Here is a 22,325-nt window from a genome sequence, read left to right as displayed (position 1 = left end):
CCGGACAAGGCCCTGGGAAGGTCAAAGGCGGCCACTCTGAGGGCATCCAAGCAGGGGGTGGGGACGAGCCAGCACACGCCACAGGCGGCAGAGCTGCCCGGATCCTCTGCTGGCCTGCCCTCCTCTCAACCAGAGACAGGCAGAGTGAAGGGAAGGCAGAGCCCTCACCCCTGCAGCTGGCTTCTCACCAGCTCCCAGCCCAGGACCATCTGCACAGCCCACCGGGTCATGAGGGGGGAGGTATCAGACAGGGGACGGGGTCCTCGCATGAACCTGACCCCGACCACCTTGCTGCCTCCAGGGGCAGCCCCCTCCCAGCAGGGGGGAAGGACCCCACTGCAGAGCAGGGCTGACAGGGGACCAGGCTCCTCTGGGCTGCAGTGAGGAGGGTGGGCTCAGGGGAGGCCTGGGCACCTGGGAGCAGCAGGTCCCAGCTGGAGAGCACCTGGCCCCGGTGCAGAGCTGGCACAGGGCCCTGAGAACAGCTTCCAAGCAGAGCTGAGAGGCCAGGATGGTCCCTCATCAATCCCCCAGCCCCTTCCTGCCCCCAGGTCCAGGCCCAGGCCCAGGCCAGGTCACAGGAGCAGCAACAGCACGTACTCCAGATCCAGGTTCCCGGAGAAGTCAAATGTGCCTCTCTGTGGCTCGTGGAGGTTCCAGGGGACGTAGCTGTAACAGGAAAGAGTACAGGCATGGATGGCCTCTTCATTTATTCCACCTCATCCCCAGGTTCCCTCTTTATCCCTAAAACCCCTGTGATGCCCTAGCTCAGTGGTCGGCAAACCGCGGCTCGCAAGCCACACGCGGCTCTCTGGTCCCTTGAGTGTGGCTCTTCCACAAAATACCACGTGCGGGCGTGCACGTACAGTGTGATTGAAACTTCGTGGCCCATGCGCAGAAGTCGGTATTTTGTGGAAGAGCCACACTCAAGGGGCCAAAGAGCCGCATGTGGCTCAAGAGCCGCAGTTTGTCGACCACTGCCCTAGCTGGTTTGGCTCAGTGTACAGAGCATCGACCTGCGGACTGAAGGGTCCCGGGTTTGATTCCGGGCAAGGACACATGCCCAGGTTGCAGGCTCAACCCCCAGTAGGGGGTGTGCAGGAGGCAGCCAATCGATGATTCTCATCATTGATGTTTCTCTCTCTCCCTTCCTCTCTTAAATCAATAAAAATATACTTTTTTTAAACACTCCCTGATGGTGCGCTGTCTCAGTGGTGCCCTGTCTCAGTGACGTCAGGACTGGACCACGAACTAAGTGAAGAGACAGAAGGCCTTAGAGAACCCAGGGCCAACAAGATGTGAAGATGTGGGTGAAGCATAAGACAGGACCACAGGGCAGCGTGGGCTGCTCAGAGTAGGATCTGCCAGGGCTCACCCATCCTGGCACCCTGAATCCCCCCCAGCTGGGCTCCCACAGAGAAGCCCGGACACGGACTCCAGGAGCCCCTCGAGGGACGAGGCATGGGGGGGGTTGGGGGGGGGCAGGGCAGCACTCACGTGGTGAGGGTGTTCAAGCCACAGGCTTTCATCTTCAGCAAGCGGTCCCTCCAGTATGCCCTGGGCACCCGGAAATAGTGCACGGAGCCCCCGAAGATCCAGAAGGTGGAGTCCTCCAGCATGAAGTTCTGGCCCTTGGTGTGCAGCCCGGACTGCCGGTGTCTCAGCCAGGGCGAGAGCAGGCGGGGCCAGTGCAGCCTGCGGGGAGGAAAAGCGGTCGGGAAGCCTGGAGGCGCCCAGCGGCAGTGGCAGGGGCACCGGCAGAGATGGGCTTCCTCTCGGCTTCCGCTGGCTCACCTGGCCCGGCAGCAAGGCAAGAGCGAGCTGAGCTGCACTGAGGCCCGAGGCAAACACAACCCTGGACATGGAGACAGTGCAGAGCAGCGGTCGCCAACTGGTGGTCAGTGAGGTCCGAAAGGTTGGCGACTGCTGGTGCAGAGGACACGCGGGCACACAGCTGTGGGAAGGGAGTGCTAGTGGGCTGAGAGGCTGTCTTCAGGGTTGGAACTTGGGGGGATTTGGGAGGACCAGAGAGCAGGCCTCCTAAGCCATCTGACTAAACATCAAAGCAGCCACTACTTCAAATAGTACCTCTGAGCCACCTCCTGGCCACAGCTGCCCGGCTCGAGGTGCAAATACCTGTGAAGAGGCATCTGGGTTAGAAACGGCATCTATTCACGAACCAAATTTCCAGGTCTCGGTTATCATCTAAAGGTCAAGTGTCGTGCTGGCCAAGATCACCCGCCTGACAGACAGCCCCACCTGGGAGGCGACTGAGAAGTTTTAGTCCCTGAAAAGGCACCTCTTGACATCCCTGGGGTTGGCCACAGGGAGCCCCTAGTCTCCTGGGGGCTGCGAGAGAAGGCCGACAAGAGGAGCTGCGGCCAGAGTTTCCCGTGAGGAAGTTTAGGAAACGTGGAGACAGACAACAGCCGGGCGCGAATCTGGTGCAAAAGCAAATTTGCGTGGCTGCCTTTGCGGCACCCACTTCTCATGACAGTTCCTGGCACTTGAGGGCATCTTGCCCAGCAGGGCTCCTCTGCATAAAAAAGCGCCCTGAGCTGCTCTGGACTTTCCATTCGTTCCGTAACGCTAGCTAACGTGGTACCACCACGACATGTGTCCGGCTTAAGGCCCCGATTCCCCCATTCAATCAGCGCTGATATACACTGACTGGGGATTGTCGTCGGAGAAGAAACAGATGTGCGGGAACCCCAAGGGGGGTTCCCCACAAACTGCCTGCGGCTGGTCCGTGCTGAGATCGGTACAGACACGAACTCTGTTAGAGCAATGAGAGGAATTGTATATCTATTAAAGCGAATCCTCAGAAGCCAGGTATGCATATCTTTTCATTTCCCTTTTCTTGTAATTTTTTTTTATTGCGTCTCCTAAAGTAACGGATTGGAATTTTAAGGAGAAAAGGAAAATGATTCTTCCCCACAGACAGTGAGAAGTACTGCTCTAGGCCAGAAGCAATGGCCTGGGGTTTGCCCCTGGGTATTATCTGAATAGCTCATCCTTTTCATACATGACCTGCTCACAAAATCAACTTCGCAGGAAAAGCACATGTGTTCTTAAAAGGGGCAATCCCACTGTCTTGCTGGGTGTGGGGGTGCAGAAGCAGTGAGTATCACCCCCCCCCCATTAAAAATACCCCCGCCCTGTCTATCCCAGGAAAAGTCCTACACGAGGGGGCCTCTTTTGCAATATGGCCTTTACTATCCAGAGCTGTCAATCTAAGCCAGTGGTTCTCAACCTTCTGGCCCTTTAAATACAGTTCCTCATGTTGTGACCCAACCATAAAATTATTTTCGTTGCTCCTTCATCACTGGAATGTTGCTACTGTTATGAATCGTCATGTAAATATCTGATATGCAGGATGGTCTTAGGCGACCCCTGTGAAAGGGTCGTTAGACCGCCAAAGGGGTCGCGACCCACAGGTTGAGAACCGCTGATCTAAGCCAAAGCTACAGCTGAGTGGAGAGGAAGCAGCAGATATCCCCACACCAAAGGAACTCTGCTGAGTAACCGGGGAGCGGGGGAAGGGGGCTGGACTCCAGAGCCCTTTTCAGATACTAAATGTTCTACAAAGACCTCTCTAAGCTCCAGCATCTCCCGAATCTTCATCAGAGAGCACTCAAGACAATATTACAGAATTCTGAGTCACTTCAAAGACGAGGTGTTCATTTCACTTGCTACTTTTCCTTGACCTCAGATGGAGAGAGCTCTTTGGCCAACTTTCTGATACCCCTGCTGTCAAGGCTGTGGCTCTTTGCTCCAAAGCTCCTGCGTATCCCAAACCCGGTAACCACAAATAATACCCCAATAATGGCCATGCTCTGCTCCCTGGTCCCTTTCAGTCCCTGGTCCCTTTCAGACCCTGGCCAGCATGCACTGTGAGACTCCCAGAGCCAGGGTGGCTCAGACACCCCCCGCCCCCCTCCCTGACTGAGCCACGCTTCCCCACTTGTGTCAGAAAGGACCCCTGCCGAAAAGGACACTTCCCAGGTGCTGAAAAAAAAGTCATTCCGGTAAGATGAAAGGGACAGCATTCAAAGCGCTCAAACATGCCAGGGATGTGACTCAGGCCTCAAGCCCAGCAGAGTTCTACGAGCAAAGCTCATAAAATCACTGACCTCACAGAATCTCCGGAAGTGAGGCGCAATTTGTCCACTGTACCCTGGGAAGACAGGACTAGCCCGTGATTTGGATCAAAGCAAGCGACCTGGTCCCATTGTTGTTATCCACCTTCACGGAGGAGAAGTCGGACGGGTTCTGCCGCTGAAATCCAGAGCGAGCGAGGCAGCTCAGGGAAGCCGAGAACTTGCCCTTGAGGGGCGCCATGAGGGCTGCTTCCTGGCGGCTCTCCTCTCTCCTGACCTTCACCACCTGACGTCTCAGGTATGAGAGATGCAGAATGAATTCCATTACTGCTCAGGGGTGCATTTATATTAAGGAAAAAATCCTGAGTAGGAACCATGCCTTGATACTATCAAGCAGGCATTCTTGTGGCGTGCGAGGAGGAAAGGCTCAAAGACACGGGTCACATGACTACATGCATCACAGACCTCGAAGGAAAATGCCCAGTGGAGGAAGCCCAACCAAGTCAGAGCGCAGACTGCAGGATCACATTTCTATAAAATACTAAAAAGTTGTAACTGACAGATGGTGGTGGCAAGCAACAGATCGGTGTGCTTGGGGAGAGGGGAGCAGCGGCATTGGAGAGAGACGCAGAGGGGCACACGGAAATCTCTGGGGTTGATGGGTATCTTCACAATCTTCATGACGGTAGTAATTTCATAGGTGGGTACATATGTCAAAACTTACCAAACTGTACATGTTAAACGTGCAGTTTATCTCATGGCAATTACACGACAATAAAGGTAATTTTTTTAAATTGATTTCAGAGAGGAAGGGAGAGGGAGAGATAGAAACATCAACGATGAGAATCATTGATCGGCTGCCTCCTGCACGCCCCCTACTGGGAATCGAGCCCACAACCCGAGCATGTGCCCTTGAAATCTTCCTCAAAAATCATCTTGGACCTTGTTCTTGGATAAGGTGTAATCAAACAGCTCTGACCTCGCATGAACCCACCCAAGGTGAAATTCACGGAGAAAGGAAAAGCTGCAGCCATGCAGCCCCTCCTCCACCCAAATCCCTGCCTTCTGGGGTACAGAAAGGGGGTGGATCCTGACAGCTCAGCTCCCCAAAGCTTCCAGTGGAGTAACCAGGTCCCAGGTGACCTATATACCACTGGCCACCACCACGTTCCCAAGGACAGCTAGGAGAGCCCCCCACCCCACCCCACATACACACACACTCAGTTTATGACCCAGTCAAAGCCAGAGTTAAAGCAGGAAGAGGGTGTGACAATGAATATGTTCTCCTCTGGCCTCCAGAGACAATCCTTGGTGGCCACAAAGGTGATATACAACCAAAAAGATGCCCGAAAGACACATGTTCTAAAGGACCCTGAGAGCTGGCCCTGGAGTTTCTCTGGCCTCTATCTTGTCTGCTGAGAAAGAAGAGATGGCCCTAGCTGATTTGGCTCAGGCGATAGAGCATCAGCCTGCGGAATGAAGGTCCCGAGTTTGATTCCAGTCAAGGGCACATGCCTGGGTTGCAGGCTCGATCCCCAGTCGGGGACGTGCAGGAGGCAGCTGATCAATGATTCTCTCTCATCATTGATGTTTCTCTCTCTCCCCACTCTCTCTCCCTTCATCTCTGAAATCAATAAAAAAAAATATTTTTAAATAAATGCAAATAATAAATAGAACGAAGAGATGGCAGGAAAAACAGTGACTGTCCTAAGCACTTCGAACTATTTCCACCAATTTAGGTCACAGCTATTCATTCTCCATTGCTCTTCCCTGGCAACTCCAGAAGCCTTCCACTGACTCCTCCTGCGGTCACCAAATCCAGGTAGGAACACAGTTAATTCACCTGCGAGAAGCTGAGGCTTCTTCACAGCCACTCGGCTGTCTGACAGCTCATCTCCTGTCCCTCCAGACACCAACAAACACCCAGCCTCCTTCCCACACCTTTTCCTGTGGACTCAGGGTGTCCTTGCCTGGCCCATCTCAAGCCCCTGCGTGCTGGCCCTCAGAATGGCCTGTCTGGGTCTGTGCATGGCCTGCTATATCCTTGACCTCCAACAACGAGCAAACTACTTGCTACTTGAACGAACACCCCCGGCCTTTCTCTCTGGGGTCTGGGCTCTTTGATGTACCATATGCCAGAGGCTCCTGCTGCCTCTGCTTTGAGTAATTCTTCTGGGGTCTCCATCGGGCTTGTACTGGGAGGAGGGCTGAGCATCCTACCAGAGCCAGGACCAGTCATCTCCAAGGAGGAAAGGGTTAGATATCATCACAAGATGGGGGGGGGGGGGGAGGTCAGTCTTAAAAAACAACTGTGGAAACGCTTAAGTTTTCTGGGCCCCAGAATGAGCAGAGCACCATTTTCTTCCCCCATACGATAAAGGACATCCTCACCATCTGCCAAGCAAAGAAGACAGGTTACTCTTGAAAAGGTGTCAGTGGAAAGCGTTTCTAATTGGGATGCTGTGGCGGCCAAAAACGTTGATATTTAACTCCATCCAAAACTTCCCTCTACCTCCCTGGGAGGTTCAGCGAAACCAGGAAGGGTGATGGGGAAGAAGGAAAGATCAAGCTGCCCCAGTTCTAATGGCTCAACCTCCGGCCTCTCCAACACTCAGTTCAGTGCCCAGGCATTTGTTACGGGCGGGCGGCCTGCTCTCCCAGCAAGACCTGAAGTTTTGAATATGGAAAGTGCCAGGCATCGACCTGAAAGATGTGGTCAGGGCTGCAGCATCCTATATACAGACTCACATCGGAAAAACGCCGGGCAGGGGCACCCACACAGGCCGTGGATAAAGCATTCCATCACTAAACGCCATCACTGGCCACAGACAATGTGTAAGGGGAGCTGGCGGCTGGTGAGTGGTGGGAACGTGGAGAGAGAAGACAAACTAGTACCAATCCGGGAAAGGGGCAAATCAATCCAGGGCGGAGGAGCTCGGAGGGCCCCTGGGGCAGTGTTCTTGGACTGCGCTGGGCAGGCTAAGTCGGACATGGCTGTGGCCACTGGCGCTCTGGCCTCTGCTGAACAGATAAGCCTCCCAGCAGAACTGGTGGGGAATGTGGGGAGCTGGGAAAACAGCAGAAGGGGGTTCCCCAAGGCGGGGCAGTGATGAGGGACGTAGGAGAGGGGTCTGAAGGCTGGTCCTGCCGACCTTCCAGAGGGCTGGGAGTTCCCACGAGAAAAGTAGAACCCGCAACACGGACGCAGAGGAGTGGGGAGGCTCTAGGGCGCAGGCGCCTGGGGACTGGGAGGGCAGCGCCTAGTGGCCCCCAGAGGTCTGGGTCTCGAAGCAGAACCAGAGCTCTTGGCGGCGCACCGGGGCGCAGGGATATTGGGGAGCTGCAAAAGGAAAAGGCCCGCGGGCTGTTCCCGGTGGGAACTCGGGATTCGCGGGTCGAGGTAACGTGACCTGCAAGGTCTGCCTCCCTCCGGCCAGACGGGAGGTTAGACGGGAGAGAGAACGCGAGGTGTGGAGGGTTGGGGTGCCTGCAGACCGGCGGCGCCGGGCGGATTCCCTCACCTGCGGAGCACCAGGAAACCCAAGACCACCAGCAGCAGGAGTCCGAGCGCGCGGCAGGGCCTCCGCGGGGCACTCCACGTGGACATCGCGCGTTCGCGCCGCGCTCAGGGACCAGGTTCCCACTCCAGCCGGCACTCAACGGGCGCCCGGGCTCAGCGCGGGGGGCGGGGCCACTCGCTGGTCGCCTGGGCAACCGCGCCGCCGCCCAAGGCCACGCCCCCCGCCCGCGCGCCGTGGCGCTTGGAGTAGCAGGGGGCGTGGCCTCCGCCGGCTTGCGGAGGCGGGATTCCCAGCTCCGCGGGGGCCTCCCTGGCTCTGGCCTGCCTTCCGCGGGTCTCAGAGAGGCGCTCCAAGTTTCGGAAACTCTTTTACATGCACCTGATTTGCAAACACATGTAGAAATACTGAGCACGTGTTGTGCAGTCCTGTGCATGGTTGAACCCCGGGCCACCCCCCACCACCGCGCTGGCATGCATGGAAGGCTCCTCCTGCAAAGCCCACACAATCTTTTAAAACCATTTCCATTGTGGAGAGAGAAGAATGTGCAGCAGTGACTTATCATGTGAAAAGCCAGGACATTGTAGAATTTCCTCGGGACATTTTTTATGGCTTAGTGTGATTCACATTGGAATTTCATGGCGGAGAGGAGGTGCCTAGGGGGCAGCACGGAAATATTTCCTGCCTTTGGTTTCCACTAGTCCTTTTCTCCTCCTGACTGGCAGCACTCTTACATTTTTTATTAAAAACAAAACAAAAAACACTCCAAATAAACCCCTCACATTTTAGAAAAAGACGAATAAACTTCTCTTATTATTGTACAGAATTCTATCACAAAGGACATTGTGTAGTATTTAGGCAAAACTTAGGTTTTCTAACGATCACAAACTCAACTCATCTCAAGAACAAAATCCAAATATTACTGAAAAAGAATCGGAAACATTTTCTAGGGAGGCTGTGTGTTTCGGAGCATCAGGGTTTCTAGAAAATAGCCCCCACTGCACGTTTTAAAACCGCTTCCGCCCTGGCCAGCCAGTGAGGCTGGGTTGGTTGGAGCATCCACTTGTACCGAGAAAGGACCTAGGGTCCACTCTAGGTCAGGGCACATGCCTAGGTTGCGGGTTTGAGTTCCCTACCGGGGCAACCAATGGATGTTTCTCTCTCACACTGGTGTTTCTCTCTCTCTCTCTCTCTCTCTCTCTCTCTCTCCCTTTTCTGTAAAAATCAATGAAAATGTCCTTGGGTGACGGTTAAAAAAGAACAAAACAAAGCATTTCCTACACTTGTACATAGTTTTGAACTTGTAATGCTGATAGTAACAAAACTCGATTTTACTTCTCAGAACAATGACACAGAGTTTAGTGCAAAGGGTCCTTTTTCTAGCATTAAGCAAATATTTCATCAAGTAGCAAAATTTAAACCAGGGAGAGGCAAAAACAAACAAATGAAGGGGGGTGAGGAAGGGGGACATGCCACAATGAGCGAGGACAGGCTGGGGCTCTGCACAGGGTTCTCATAGCAGGGCCAGAGAGAGCATCTCAGAGGCAAGCCCGGGAAGCATTAGCGCTCTCTTAACACTCTCCAAGGCCATCGGTGCCTTTTCTCCATCTTTTAAGACACATAATTGCTTGATAGCTGTTAAGGCTATGATGACAATCTTTTGGTTCTAATTTGGATAAAAGCTCGCCCAGGAGACAGGAGAAAGTGTCAAAGGTTAGCCCCCCTTTTTACCTGAAATATATACAAGACAATTCAGGATTTAAAATGCTTTCTCCTGGTGACATGGCTGAGCAGTGGTACAATCTATGTGTCAATTGGACTGGAAGGGGCCTCTGTACATTGGGGAGGAATGTACTTGAATGCCATCGTTGGCCTTGATAGTCCAAAAATATCACTCTTAAGCCCCAACCTTTGAAAAGATGAAAAGCCAATGATCTAATCCAACAACATTTCATTCATTAAGAAGGAATTAATAAATGTTTAATGACCACTATATGCCAAACACTATTCTAGGTGCTCGGATACATCAGTGGGCAAAACAGACAAAGATCCCTTTGACACTTATATTCTAGCTGCAGAAGAAAGACAATAAAAAATTAACATACAGCCAGACCAGTTTGGCTCAGTGGATAGAGCGTCGGCCTGCGGACTAAAGGGTCCCAGGTTCGATTCTGGTCAAGGGCATGTACCTTGGTTGCGGGCACATCCCCAGTGGGAGGTATGCAGGAGGCAGCTGGTTGATGTTTCTCTCTCATTGGTGTTTCTAACTCTCTATCCCTCTCCCTTCCTCTCTGTAAAAAAATCAATAAAAATATATTTTAAAAAATTAACATACAAATGCATAAATTGTAGAGTATGTCCAAAGATGATAAATGCCATAGCAAAAAGAAAGTAGATAAAGAAAGGAACAGTGGGAGTCTGGTGGGAAGGGGCCTACACAGAGGAAGTCCTACTGAGCGGTGAATGGAAGAAAGACCTGGAAGGTGGGAGTTAGCCAGGCATGCTGGTATCCGGAGGGAGGACTCTTCAAGCAGAGAGAACCTCTAATGCAGAGGCACTCAGGCACTCATGACACTGTGTTCCAGGAACTGCAAGGAGGCCAGTGTGGGAAGAGAAGGGGCGGCAAGAACTGCTGGAGGTGAGGTGGGAGAAATACAGGGGCCTGGTCATGTGGGGCCTTTCAGAGCAGGGCTTTGACCTGAATGAAAGGCAGGGCCATTGCAGGCTTATGACACGACACCAACTGTGCTTTCAACCATCACTCAGGCTGCTGCAGTAATCCATGTGAGAGACGATGTCTCAGACAAGGGTGGTAGCAATGGAGGTGGATTTCTAGAACTATTTTGAAAGCAGAGACAAGAGGACCGTTGTGACGTTGGGATTGCTCGTGGGGTGAGAGAAAGAGAGAGGACTGAAGGATGATTCCCAATGTGGCGCCTGAGAAACGGAAAGAACGGGAGTTGCCATCACCTGAGATGAAGAAGACGCTGAGGAATGGGTGTGGAGGGAAATATCTGAAGCTCTGAGCGGGCTTGTTGAGTATGAGGTATCTTTGGGACTTTCAAGTAGAGAGAGCAAGCGAGCTGTTAAATATACAAGTCTGGGATGGAGATGTAAATGTAGGATTTGACAGAGAGTTGAGCCTGGATGAGATCACCAATGAAGTGCAAGAGAACCAAGTGAGCCCTGGGCACTCAATATTGAGAAAAGAGGAGGAACAGCGAATATGGGCTAGAAAGAGCAGCCAGTGAGGCAGGAAGAAAGCTCAGAAAGCGCTTTTAACGGGTATAGGGTTTCTTTTTGGAATGACAAAAACATTCTAGATTGATTGATTGATTGATTGAAATATATTTTTATTGATTTCGAAGAGGAAGGGAGAGGGAGAGAGAGAGAGATAGAAACATCAATGATGAGAATCATGGATCGGCTGCCTCCTGCACGCCCCACACTGGGAATTGAGCCCGCAACCCAGACATGTGCCCTGACCGGGAATCGGACCGTGACCTCCTGGTTCCTAGGCCAATGCACAACCACTGAGCCATGCTGGCCGGGCAAACATTCTGGATTTAGATGATGGTGATGATTACACAACCTGTGACTATGCTATACTAAAAACCACCGAATTGTACATTTTAAAGTGTGAATTTTATAATATAAATTATACCTTAATTTCAAAAACTTTTCTCAAGAGTAAAGCACTGCTATTTACCTTTTTCTATGTAGAGAAAAATACGTTTATTTTATATATTTTGAGGCTAAATTTTTAGGATCAGACAACTCTGGAATTATTACATTGTTCACATGAATCTTTTATCACTGTTAGTCACCTTCTATATCTAGTAACACCCTTTGTCATTCAGTGTGTTTAGAAGTGATGTAATCATTGCATCTGAAATATAATGCATTCTCATGATCTTCACGATGATTACTTCTGGTTTCCTCTATTTGTCTGTAGTTTATCCATAGATTTCCTGAGTTTGAGTCTAGAGCCCTGGAGAATGAAGTGTGATGTAGGAATTGTGTAGGTACATGACAGAATTCTCATCCAGTAAACCAGCCGTTCAGATTCTTGGAAGAGAAGATAATCTTACTCCTCTGTCCCCATCCCAAACAGCGAGGTTTCCTCCTCCCTTGGGACCCCAGATTATTTGCGACATTTCTTGCAGCTTGTAGGCACTGTCTCTAACAAGGTCATAACCTTTTGCTATAGGACATCGGTTTTAATTTAGGCCAAATGCTATATTTTGATTATAAGAATGTGGTTAGTTGTCATAGGGGTCACTTGTAAAAATTGGTTGGCTTGCCGAAACCGGTTTGGCTCAGTGGATAGAGCGTCGGCCTGCGGACTGAAAGGTTCCGGGTTCGATTCCGGTCAAGGGCATGTACCTGGGTTGCAGGCACATCCCCAGTGGGGGATGTGCAGGAGGCGACTGGTCGATGTTTCTCTCTCATCGATGTTTCTGACTCTCTGTCTCTCTCCCTTCCACTCTGTAAAAAATCAATAAAATATATTAAAAAAAAAATTGGTTGGCTTATTCATGCATATGCATCTCATCTCACTAATATCTGGGCACTACCAGCAAGAGCTGAGACTATACCCAGAGAGCTGAGGAGCAAGAAGACAGAGTGCTCAGGGCCAGGCTTCGCTGTCAGACAAGTCAGGACCAAACAACCAAATGTCTATTCCTCCTCTGATTGGAGGTGATGCACCAGGTCACCTTGGAAACACGCAGGCTGCTGGGAAGTTCCAGGAGACATTGTGCACTCTCCCCTGCATTCCCCCTCCTACAACGCACACGCACACACACACACCACATACCAGTACACACACACACACACGTACCACATACCAGTACACACACACACACACACACACACACACCACATACCAGTACACACACACACACACACACACACACACACACACACACACCAGGACTTTGCCAGCCAGCAATACTCTGGCATGGAGAGAGCAGTAATTCTTACTCTTTCTTAGGCCAGAGACCCTTCACTTCCTCTCAACTGAGTATGAAGAAGCAGAGATACATCCAGCTTGTTTTTATTTTATTCACATCTGCCTAAAGGCACATTTAATTAGAGAATAACCTGCTAAGGACTAAGCTTTAACTACGTAAATCTAGTCACTGAAGATTTGAATGCTTTTTAAGACCTAAAAATAGGCAGCATATGACTATACTACAATATATATAACAATTTCCCTATTGAATATTATTTCCAACATTTGTTATTGCAGACAACAGTGTGTTTGGTATTCTAGACATAAATCTTCCTCGTGAAAACCTGCTGGTAGACGAACTCCAACAATCCACCAAAAAAAAAAATGTCACAACACAGTCTTACAGCTTCGGTTTGTCTGTAGTTTGGATGGACGAACCACTCTTGCTTCTTTCAAACACAATGATCTGGGAAGAACAGAAAGGCTCACAGTGAGGAGTGGTGAGCCTGTTCAATACAGGATGAGAAAGATGCTGCGATCTGCATCCTGGGGATGAAGGCAGATCTGAAAATGTGTGAGACGTAAAGGCAGGGGTCGGGGTGACTCACCTCATTGTCTTCCGGATGCAGCCAGGCCCCAGGAAGGTAAAGTGTTTGCTGTGGTCCAATATTCCAGTATCGCCCAAGGTTACGGCCATTGATGAACACAAATCCATAACTCCAGTCCTGGGAGGGATGGAGGCTTGAGACAGGGGGACAGATTCACACGGGCAACGTACAACCTAAGGCTCTTGGGGAGTGAGAACAAGATGGAGATGCTTCGTGGCCCTGACAGTGAGTTCACAATGGGGTATGTTCTAGAACAAGCATGTCAAATTCAAGGCCCACAGGCCGCATGTGGCCCACAATGAATATTTTTGTGGCCCAGCCAATATAACGGTATGTAAGAAAGATTTTAATAAAAATTTCATAACTTAATTTTTACAATATCCTGTTATACATAATTATTAATAATGAACTACAATGTTCGCTAATGACTGATGATTATAACCGTGTTGCATTCATTTCCCTTATGTGCCTTACGCACAGGCACACCATTTCTCTCCACTAATACTAGCAGCGAAATGGCCACGTCATTAGTCTTGTACTAACTTGTTTGTGCAACAGGAAATATTTTGCTTTTGGAGAACAAGAAAAATAGGTTTATTTGCATTACACTTATTAATTTGTGCAGTTATTCAGTGTCTGGTAAGTTAATGTTCTAGAAAAAGTATTAATTTTTATTAAAATTTCCATTATTTTATGTTGGCGATGACTCATTTATCTCAGCCTTTTGTATTCTGCATGTCTCTATTGAAATAAACCTACGTTTCATTTCTATGAAGCTTTTGCTTTTTTGCAGCCCACATACACTTAAACCTTGTTTATTTGGCCCGTGTTAGCCTTTGAGTTTGACATGCTTGTTCTAGAAGGTCTACCCTGCTGTACCTGGTCTAAGGATGACGGAGGAAAGCATGAATAACCTTTCGATGCTAATGTGACTCTTGTTCCTGCCCTCTGATATATAATGCTATAGATTCTTTTAAAAGCAGGTCTTCCAGAAATAAGTCCTAGTTTAACAGAGATGGACACTTCTACTGACAACAGCTATAAACGCGACACCATTTTTTAATCTGGTTGCAATGCAATGAAGAATTACAGGACCAAAATCTGGGAGAAGAAAACTGAGAAACAAGAAGACATGGGAACAGTTTTTCCACTAGAGACAGGAAGAAGTGCTGGGAAGCTGAGCAGAACTAACATAGTCTAGCAAGCTTAGAGGAACCAACAGTGGATACCGGGGAACCTTATTAAATAATAGACAGTTTACATTCAATATTATTCTGTATTAGTTTCATGGATACCGCATAGTGGTTAGACGATCATATATTTGATAAAGTTTCCCCCCACCCCGATATTTTAAGTACCCACCTGGCCCCATACATAGTTATTACAATATTACCGAATGCATTCCCTAGGCCAGGGGTCCTCAAACTTTTTAAACAGGGGGCCAGTTCACTGTCCCTCAGACCGTTGGAGGGTCGGACTATAGTTTAAAAAATAACTAGTCGGCTGCTAAGCAACAGGCAGCGGTGGCAAAAACACCCTGCGGGCCGGATAAATGTTTTTGGCGGGCCGCATGTGGCCCGCGGCCGTAGTTTGAGGACCCCTGCCCTAGGCTATAATTCACATCTCTGTGACTGTTCCGTAACTACCAATTTCTACTTCCTAACCCCTTCACCTTTACCACCCAGTTCCCCAACCTCCCTCTCCATGGGCAATAGTTTGAACAACGATGATAAATTAGAAAGACTGAGCGATGCTGGGTGACTGGGTTGGAGGTGAGGAGGGAAGGGAAGTATTCTTGCCTGGAACACTATGGCTTTGCTTCAAGACTCTTTAAGAAAGAATATGTGTAACAGAAGAAAAACAAAAAAATAAATAAATAAAATTTAAAAAAGAAAGACTAGGCGGTTGAGAGAGCAGAGAGAAGAGGGCGCTCACTTACCAGCAGCCTCAGGAAGGTGTCCCTGGGAGAAGGGCCAGCCTGCAGGGTGCCCAGGTAGAAGGCAGGGCCCAGGGAGCTATTGGAGACAGGCCTCCAGGCGGCAGAGCGGAGCCTGGAAAAGGGGCCACGCCTTGAGGGAGAGGAAAGCCCTTTCCTGATTCTAGCCCCAATATGGACCCAGGTTTCCCACGCAGGGACTAGGGCTCCGTTTCTATGGGACATGCAGACGTGAGGCATTAAAATGAGAAACGGGAGACTTGTTCTAGGACTCCAGTCCGGACTCTAAAGACTCTATCATCCCGAGTAAATCACTTCTGTTCTCGGAATCCCGGGCTCTTCATCTGCCAAGTGAAGAGTTTGAAATCGCTGAGTGCCCTGACATTGCCAAGTCTCCCGGGAATAAGTGGGAACATACCTGTCAAAGAAGCTCGTTTTCATTTCCAGAGAATAGATAGTGAACCCCTCCAGGGGGGTGCTATTGATGGTCACGGGTCCGGTTACTCCTGCAGGGGGAGGGAGGAAAGACCACGGCTAGCCACTGATGCTATCTCTCGGTGTCTGGGACAAAGAAATGCAGGCAGCAGACATCTTGTGCCAGGCTTCAGCCAGGAGGGCAAACACTTGTCTGACTCGCTGCCACGGAAGGTTTCTCCTATGTTTTCATACACAAGGCCGACTGAGGAAGTCCCCCACTTAATATCAGAGCTTTTGCCCGGCCGGCATGGCTCAGGGGTTGAGCATCAACCTATGAACCAGGAGGTCACAGTTCGATTCCAGGTCAGGACACATGCCCAGGTTGCAGGCTCGTTCCCCAGTAGGGGGACGTGCAGGGTGCAACCGATCCATGATTCTCTCTCATCATTGATGTTTCTATCTCTCTCTCCCTCTCTGAAATCAATAAAAACGTATTTTTTATACAATCAGAGCTTTTCCTGAAATTCCCCAGATGGGCCTGGATCCTGCTCTAGGACAAGCCAGCACCCAACCAAGCCGCCCACTCCCTGCCCTGGAGAAACAAAGGAGGCAGGACAACAGAGAGGGGAGGAGTCCTCACCTTCGGTCCTGGATCCTAAGTCTCTCCCCCCCCCACTCCCAGCTCCAACTCAGCCCCCATCTGAGGGTCTGAGTGACCATGAAGAGAGGACAGCCTGTGTCTCAGGCCTAGAGCCCACCTTTCCGCTGGTCTTGAATTTTCCATGAATAGTTGACTCGTCCTTGGTTCTCCACCAGGATCCTCAGGAGCTGGCATCCCTGTTGGGGACAGACCAGTTCACGGAACCCACACAGCCACACAGGGGGATACTCTAGAACCCCTGTCCTCTGAGTCCCACATGGAAAGGCAAGCAAGTGGGAGACAGGACGCCCCCGAGCCTGGCCGTCCTCCCTCTCTCTAAGGACCCCGTGTGCTCCCATCCCACACCCAGCCTCTCCTCTCTCCCGCTGGTCTGCCTTAGGGAGGCCAGAGAGACGCAGTGTGCTTGATAGAGACCAGACCCGAGGCTGATGGTTGGCTCAGGGCTTAAAGGGGAAATTCCATTCACACCGAAGCTTGTATTCTGCAGCTCCTGGTGTATCCGGGCCTGGGAGAGGCGGTTATGCTCAGAGCTCTAGACAAACACTTCCTGCTGGGGCCCTAAGTGACAGCGATGCCAAAGGGCCGAGGTAGAGACGAGGCAGTCATCTCAGAACCAGGGAGCGGTTGCATTTGAGTCGGAGGTCCAGCCGCATCGAGACTCCTGCATTACCTACCTTGACTTTAGGGATGCGCAAGTTCTGATTACCACCATCCAGGGTCCCTATATGTGTCTCGTTCAAAAACACCTGCAAAACAAGAGCTGGGGTCAGACCGGCAGGCCTACCTGAGGGGAGGGCCGAGAGAGGCTCTGCTTAGGGAGGAGGTCATTGTAAAGAAGGCACCAGCCTCGGTGCTCACACTTGGCTGGGAGCTGGCAGCGAGGCCCCAGTGAACTTGGTTGTGATAAAGCAGAAAGCCAGTCTCTGGTGTGAGCTTATGTTCTCAGTGCCTCACACATAGTAGGTGCTTTAAATGACTACCGAACAGCCCTAGCCGGTGTGGCTCAGTGGATAAAGCGTCGACTTGTGGACTGAAGGGTCCCCAGGTTCCATTCCGGTCAAGGGCACTTAGCCAGTTGCGGGGCTTGATCCCCAGTAGGGGGTTTGCAGGAGGCAGCCGATCAATGGTTCTCTGTCATCACTGATGTTCCTCTCTCTCTCTCTCTCTCTCTCTCTCTCTCTCAAATCAGTAAAAATATTTTAAAATAAAAATAAATAAATTACTACCACACAGCACAGTTGACCAGCGATTAACCACCCTTCCCAGTAGCAGAGTTGGGCTACATGTCCTGCTTACCGCCGCAGACAGCCTGCTGGCCCCTACCTGTGCCGTGTCTCGAACCTTCGCATGGAGCCAGCCTCTGGCGCAGATGGGTGTCTCATAAAGTGCGAACCCGTAGGACTGACCGTTCCCAGCATTGATGGGGAGACTCTCCATGTTGACGGGGGCGCTGGATATGACCGGCTGTGAGAGAGCCGTGGTGGAAACACGAGCCGCGTGCTGAGAACCCTCTCCCCCTGAGACCCTTGTCTTTTTTGTTCTGCCTCCTAATGATCCCCAAAGTCCTTTGGATGAGAAACGCTAAAACATCTATGTGCTGATGCTTTATATCTCCACTGAGCAGGAGACTCAGGGCGGGGGCGGGGGGGGGGGCGGCATGGGACAGGGAGCAATGGCTGTCATCATCAACTGATGAACAGAGCAGATAAGTTGTGTACTACCATCACTGAAGTCGAGGAAAGAATTATGCACTAAATAAGCATGTATTTAGCCTCTACAATGTGTCAGGCACTTCTTTTTATCTAAAATGATGATAAGGGGAGATAAAATCAATCTGAATTCAAGACTTGACACGTTTCAAACAGTTTCCAAACTTTCCTTTAAAATAGGGCAGGTTGTCTACTTTTAAAGGGAGAGCAGGGACCTGTAGAACTTCCGAGGTTTGGCCTGGTGCCGTGGTCGGCAAACTGCGGCTCGCGAGCCACATGCGGCTCTTTGGCACCTTGAGTGTGGCTCTTCCTAAGCCTTAGGAGTACCCTAATTAAGTTAGTAACAATTTACCTACCTATATAGTTTAAGTTTAAAAAATCTGGCTCTCAAAAGAAATTTCAATCGTTGTACTGTTAATATTTGGCTCTGTTGACTAATGAGTTTGCCGACCACTGGCCTACTGGATGGCAAAAATGAATCAGAAACTCAGTTTCCCGGTTCCCAGCTCAGCAGCCTTTCCCACAGGGCCCACGTGGACCCACAAGGACATTCACCAAACGGGTTCATCGGAGCTGGGAAATAGGACCCTCTCATGCCCAGCCTCTCCCCACCCCACTCATTCTTCCAGTCCCAGCAGCCCCTTCACAGTCCACCAGGAAGGAGAGTGTGGTCTGACCCTATAGTTCTAAACTGGGACAGCATGCAGAGAATTCGTTTTCACACTGTCCAGGGAAAAGCCTTGAAAGAATCTCTCTGTGTGGCCGAAGGCCTTCTCCCCCTAATGCCCAGCAGTACTCACCTCGTCTAAGTGCTGTAGGGCATCCCACAGCGGCAAGTACAGGGATGGTCTCACAGAAGGGTACACAGCCTTTGGAATGAGCTCAGGTAAGGGGGGCAGGGGAGATGCTGCAATGAAAGTGGGCCATGGGCAAGACGTGCCTGGACCAGCTACTGCCCTCTCCCAGCCTCCCCATCCCTCTACGTAAACTCTCATATCCCAACCAGTAAAGGGGTCCTCTCCTGGCGCATGGCTACACTTCTCCAAGAGTGAGGAACAACTGTCAAGAACGAGGTTGCAACCCTCGCCGTTTGGTTCAGTGCATAGAGCATTGGCCTGCGGACTGAAGGGTCCCGGGATCGATTCCGGTCAAGGGCATGTACCTCGGTTGCAGGCTCCTCTAATGCAGGAGGCAACCAATCGATGTCTTTCTCTCACATCAATATTTCTCTCTGTCTTTCCCTCTCTCTTCCAGTCTCTCTAAAAATCAATGGAAAAATATCCTTGGGTGAGGGATTTGAAAAAGAAAGAAAGAAAGAATGAGGTTGCAGCCATTCTGTATGCATGGAGAGCTGACAGATACAGACCTTGAAGGGGTAGTGTTGGCCGTGTAGACTGAAGGCCCCTAGGGGGCAAGACCTCTGCCTTATACCTTTCGGCAAAGCCAGTGGTTACCTACTTTCTAGCACATAGTAGACGGTTAGTTAACTTTCCTTAAAGAAATAAAATTACATAGAATGATTTTTGCTATTGTCTATACGGGTATTATGTTATACATTATATTAAGAGCTTCACGAACAGTAATTTTCACAATCATTACAGAAGACGAGTATCATTGTGTTCACGTTTCAGGGAAGAAACCAAGGGTTAAAGGGCTTAAAAATGCTCATGCAAGACCACACAGCTTTTACGTGGGAAGACCAGGATTCGAACTTGTGACCCTTGCTCTGAAGCCCTTCATTAAGCTTGTGCCCACAGGGGAAATCCTGCCCTGTCCTTGCCCTTCCAATACACGAGGAGGGCCAGCCCTCGAGTAAAAATGGTGGCTGGGTACCTAAGACGGATCCAAGGAGTTTCCGAAGCTTGAAGTATTTTTTGGTGTAATCCCCGGCCTCTGTCAGCACAGCATCATAGTCTGCAAGACACCAGGGCACGTCACTGGCCAGGCAATCCTGCCAGGCCGACCCCGTTTTGGCGCTTCTGGCAGAGATGGGCAGGGCCACCAGAAGGAGACAGAAGACACATGGTCCCCACCCCTGGCCCGGTCCATCCCAGGCTAGGCCTTGTGGGACCAATGCCAATCTAGCTAGGAGTGTTTCCCATCGCCCTTCCTGGGACTCTGAGGCTGCCGGGCCACTGGGCTCATCCTCTGCTTCACTCTCTTCTTCCTTCCATCCGGATTGCCCAGCTGTGCCCATCGATGCCCTTCTAGCAATCACCACTTGTGTTCTCTCTCTCTCTCTCTCTCTCTCTCTCTCTCTCTCTCTCTCTCTCTCTCGGCTCAAGTCAAGGTGTCAATGTACATGAACTTTAGTCCTCAGCAGCCCCATCTACTGCAATGATAGCCTGTTGTGGGCATTATGAATATCACAGAAGAAAGATAAATAGATCAGAAAATTATCAATTCTCAGCATGGATTATAGGTCAAGAACTCAGGGATGCCAGAATATGTTTTCGGAGCTTCCAGCACCCCCACTGCTGGAAGGGGACCAAACCGGCGATCACTTGCCATAGCTGGTGACGACACTGCTGTGTTCCCCAAAATCCGTGGCCCCATTTATGAAACCGAAGTTGGTTCCCCCGTGGAACATATACGTGTTGAAGGAGATCTCAGCTTTGATAAATTCAGACACAGTTTTCACAACATCTGTGGAGGAGAAATATAAGAAAGTAGAGAAAATTAAAACCACGACTCTGAAAAGATAGATGCACCTCCTATGTTCATTGCAGCATTTTTACCACAGCCAAGATACGGAACCTAAGAATGTTCATCTGTAGACAACTGAAGAAAGAACAGGTAGTGCGTATATACCTGGAATATTACTCAGCCGTGAAAAAGAATGAAATCTTACCATTTGCAACAACACGGATGGACCTGGAGGGTATTATGCTCAGTGAAATCAGTCAGACAGAGAAAGACAAATACCATATGATTCTTACATATAGAATCTAAAGAGGAAAATAAATGGACAAACAAAACAGAAACAGACTCATAGAGCACAGACTGATGTTGCCAGATGGGAAGGGGGATGGGGGACTGGGTGAAAAGGTGAAGGGATTAAGAGGTATAAATGGGTAGTTACAAAGAAGTCCTGGGGCGGGGGTGGGGGGTAAGGTACAGCCTAGGTCAGTGATGGCGAACCTTTTGAGCTCAGCGTGTCAGCATTTTGAAAAACCCTAACTTAACTCTGGTGCCATGTCACATATAGAAATTTTTTGATATTTGCAACCATAGTAAAACAAAGATTTATATTTTTGATATTTATTTTATATATTTAAATGCCATTTAACAAAGAAAAATCAACCAAAAAAATGAGTTCGCGTGTCACCTCTGACACGTGTGTCATAGGTTCGCCATCACTGGCCTAGGGAATATAGTCAATGATGCTGTAATAACTACTGGTATGCATGGTGCCCGGTGGGTACTAGACTTACCAGGGGGAATCATGTTATAATCATGTCTAACCACTGTGCTGTACACCTGAAACTAATATACAATAATATCGCCTGTCAAAAAAAACAAACATTTAATATCGCTAATAAAGAAAATGGAGAGAAGACAGACATCGCTGATGAAATCTTATCATTCTCAATCCCATCCCACTATTAACTTCTTTTGTTCTTCAACCTTCGCTAAGATTCTAACCAGAAAATAGGTGGGATTTGCCAGAACTACTCTAGCAACCATGTCCTGTTTCCTCAAGCCTTTTTTAAAAGTTATTTTTCACAGACTATGGACATAATTGAACTCCTAACTATATATATTAGATAATAGCCTAAGAACCATTATGCCACTTATATATCTAACTAGAGGCCCGATGCACGAAATTTGTGCAAGGGGCACTCGGCCCTCACAGCCCCACCTTCCTCCAGAAGGTTGTCCGGAAGGACGTTTGATCTAATTAGCATATTATGCTTTTATTATTATAGATGTTCATTATGGTTGGCTCTTCACGGTTGGTATGACTTTGAATGGCCCGTTTTTCCTCTCAGGGCCTCTTCTTCCTTATTTGTTCAATGAAGGGCCTTATTTCCATGTACCACATCATAGGACTGGTGAGAGAATTAATCGCTGAGAGAATATATGTATAAGAAACAAGTCATAATGCCTGACATATAAGTGATCAGAAACATGTTGTCTGCTGGTGGGGGTGGGGGTGGGGCTTTATTTTTCAAGCCAACGCAGACTTTTCTCAGTTGCCTCTGAAGGAGGGAGTTGGTCCTCTCTCTCCGGGTACCAGCGAGCTTGTTTTCATAATAGTGATAGCAAAATACCTTTAGTAGCAAAATACTTGTATTAACTACGTTGGTCAGGCGCCGGTCTGAGTGGTGTATGTGGATTGACGAATTTATCCTCACAGCAGCCCCATGTGGTAAGTTACACGCTAATCCCCTTTGGGATGAGGACACACTCAGAAGG

The 22,325-nt window shown here is 49.7% G+C and overlaps 2 protein-coding genes across 2 annotated transcripts in view; both read right to left on the bottom strand.

Annotated features, from left to right (window-relative positions):
• Window positions 1-7,735, bottom strand: part of GLB1L2 (galactosidase beta 1 like 2) — a 24,508-nt gene extending 16,773 nt beyond the window's left edge. Inside the window, exons 1-4 of the mRNA XM_014463944.2 lie at window positions 7,622-7,735; window positions 1,498-1,695; window positions 592-669; window positions 36-109 (exon numbers count right to left, since the gene is read on the bottom strand). Coding sequence (XP_014319430.1) covers window positions 36-109; window positions 592-669; window positions 1,498-1,695; window positions 7,622-7,707 — 436 coding nt within the window. The 5' untranslated portion in view covers window positions 7,708-7,735. The remainder of the gene's footprint in view (window positions 1-35; window positions 110-591; window positions 670-1,497; window positions 1,696-7,621) is intronic.
• A 4,937-nt stretch (window positions 7,736-12,672) lies between these two features.
• GLB1L3 (galactosidase beta 1 like 3) overlaps window positions 12,673-22,325 on the bottom strand; it is a 20,763-nt gene continuing 11,110 nt past the window's right edge. Inside the window, exons 12-21 of the mRNA XM_023762061.1 lie at window positions 20,415-20,552; window positions 19,740-19,820; window positions 18,707-18,813; window positions 17,521-17,661; window positions 16,872-16,943; window positions 16,295-16,373; window positions 15,538-15,625; window positions 15,123-15,234; window positions 13,184-13,300; window positions 12,673-13,041 (exon numbers count right to left, since the gene is read on the bottom strand). Coding sequence (XP_023617829.1) covers window positions 12,976-13,041; window positions 13,184-13,300; window positions 15,123-15,234; window positions 15,538-15,625; window positions 16,295-16,373; window positions 16,872-16,943; window positions 17,521-17,661; window positions 18,707-18,813; window positions 19,740-19,820; window positions 20,415-20,552 — 1,001 coding nt within the window. The 3' untranslated portion in view covers window positions 12,673-12,975. The remainder of the gene's footprint in view (window positions 13,042-13,183; window positions 13,301-15,122; window positions 15,235-15,537; window positions 15,626-16,294; window positions 16,374-16,871; window positions 16,944-17,520; window positions 17,662-18,706; window positions 18,814-19,739; window positions 19,821-20,414; window positions 20,553-22,325) is intronic.

The sequence above is a fragment of the Myotis lucifugus genome, unplaced genomic scaffold (assembly GCF_000147115.1).
Source record: "Myotis lucifugus unplaced genomic scaffold, Myoluc2.0 scaffold_229, whole genome shotgun sequence".
NCBI lineage: Eukaryota > Metazoa > Chordata > Mammalia > Chiroptera > Vespertilionidae > Myotis > Myotis lucifugus.
This window is presented reverse-complemented; position numbering and strand designations above follow the sequence as displayed.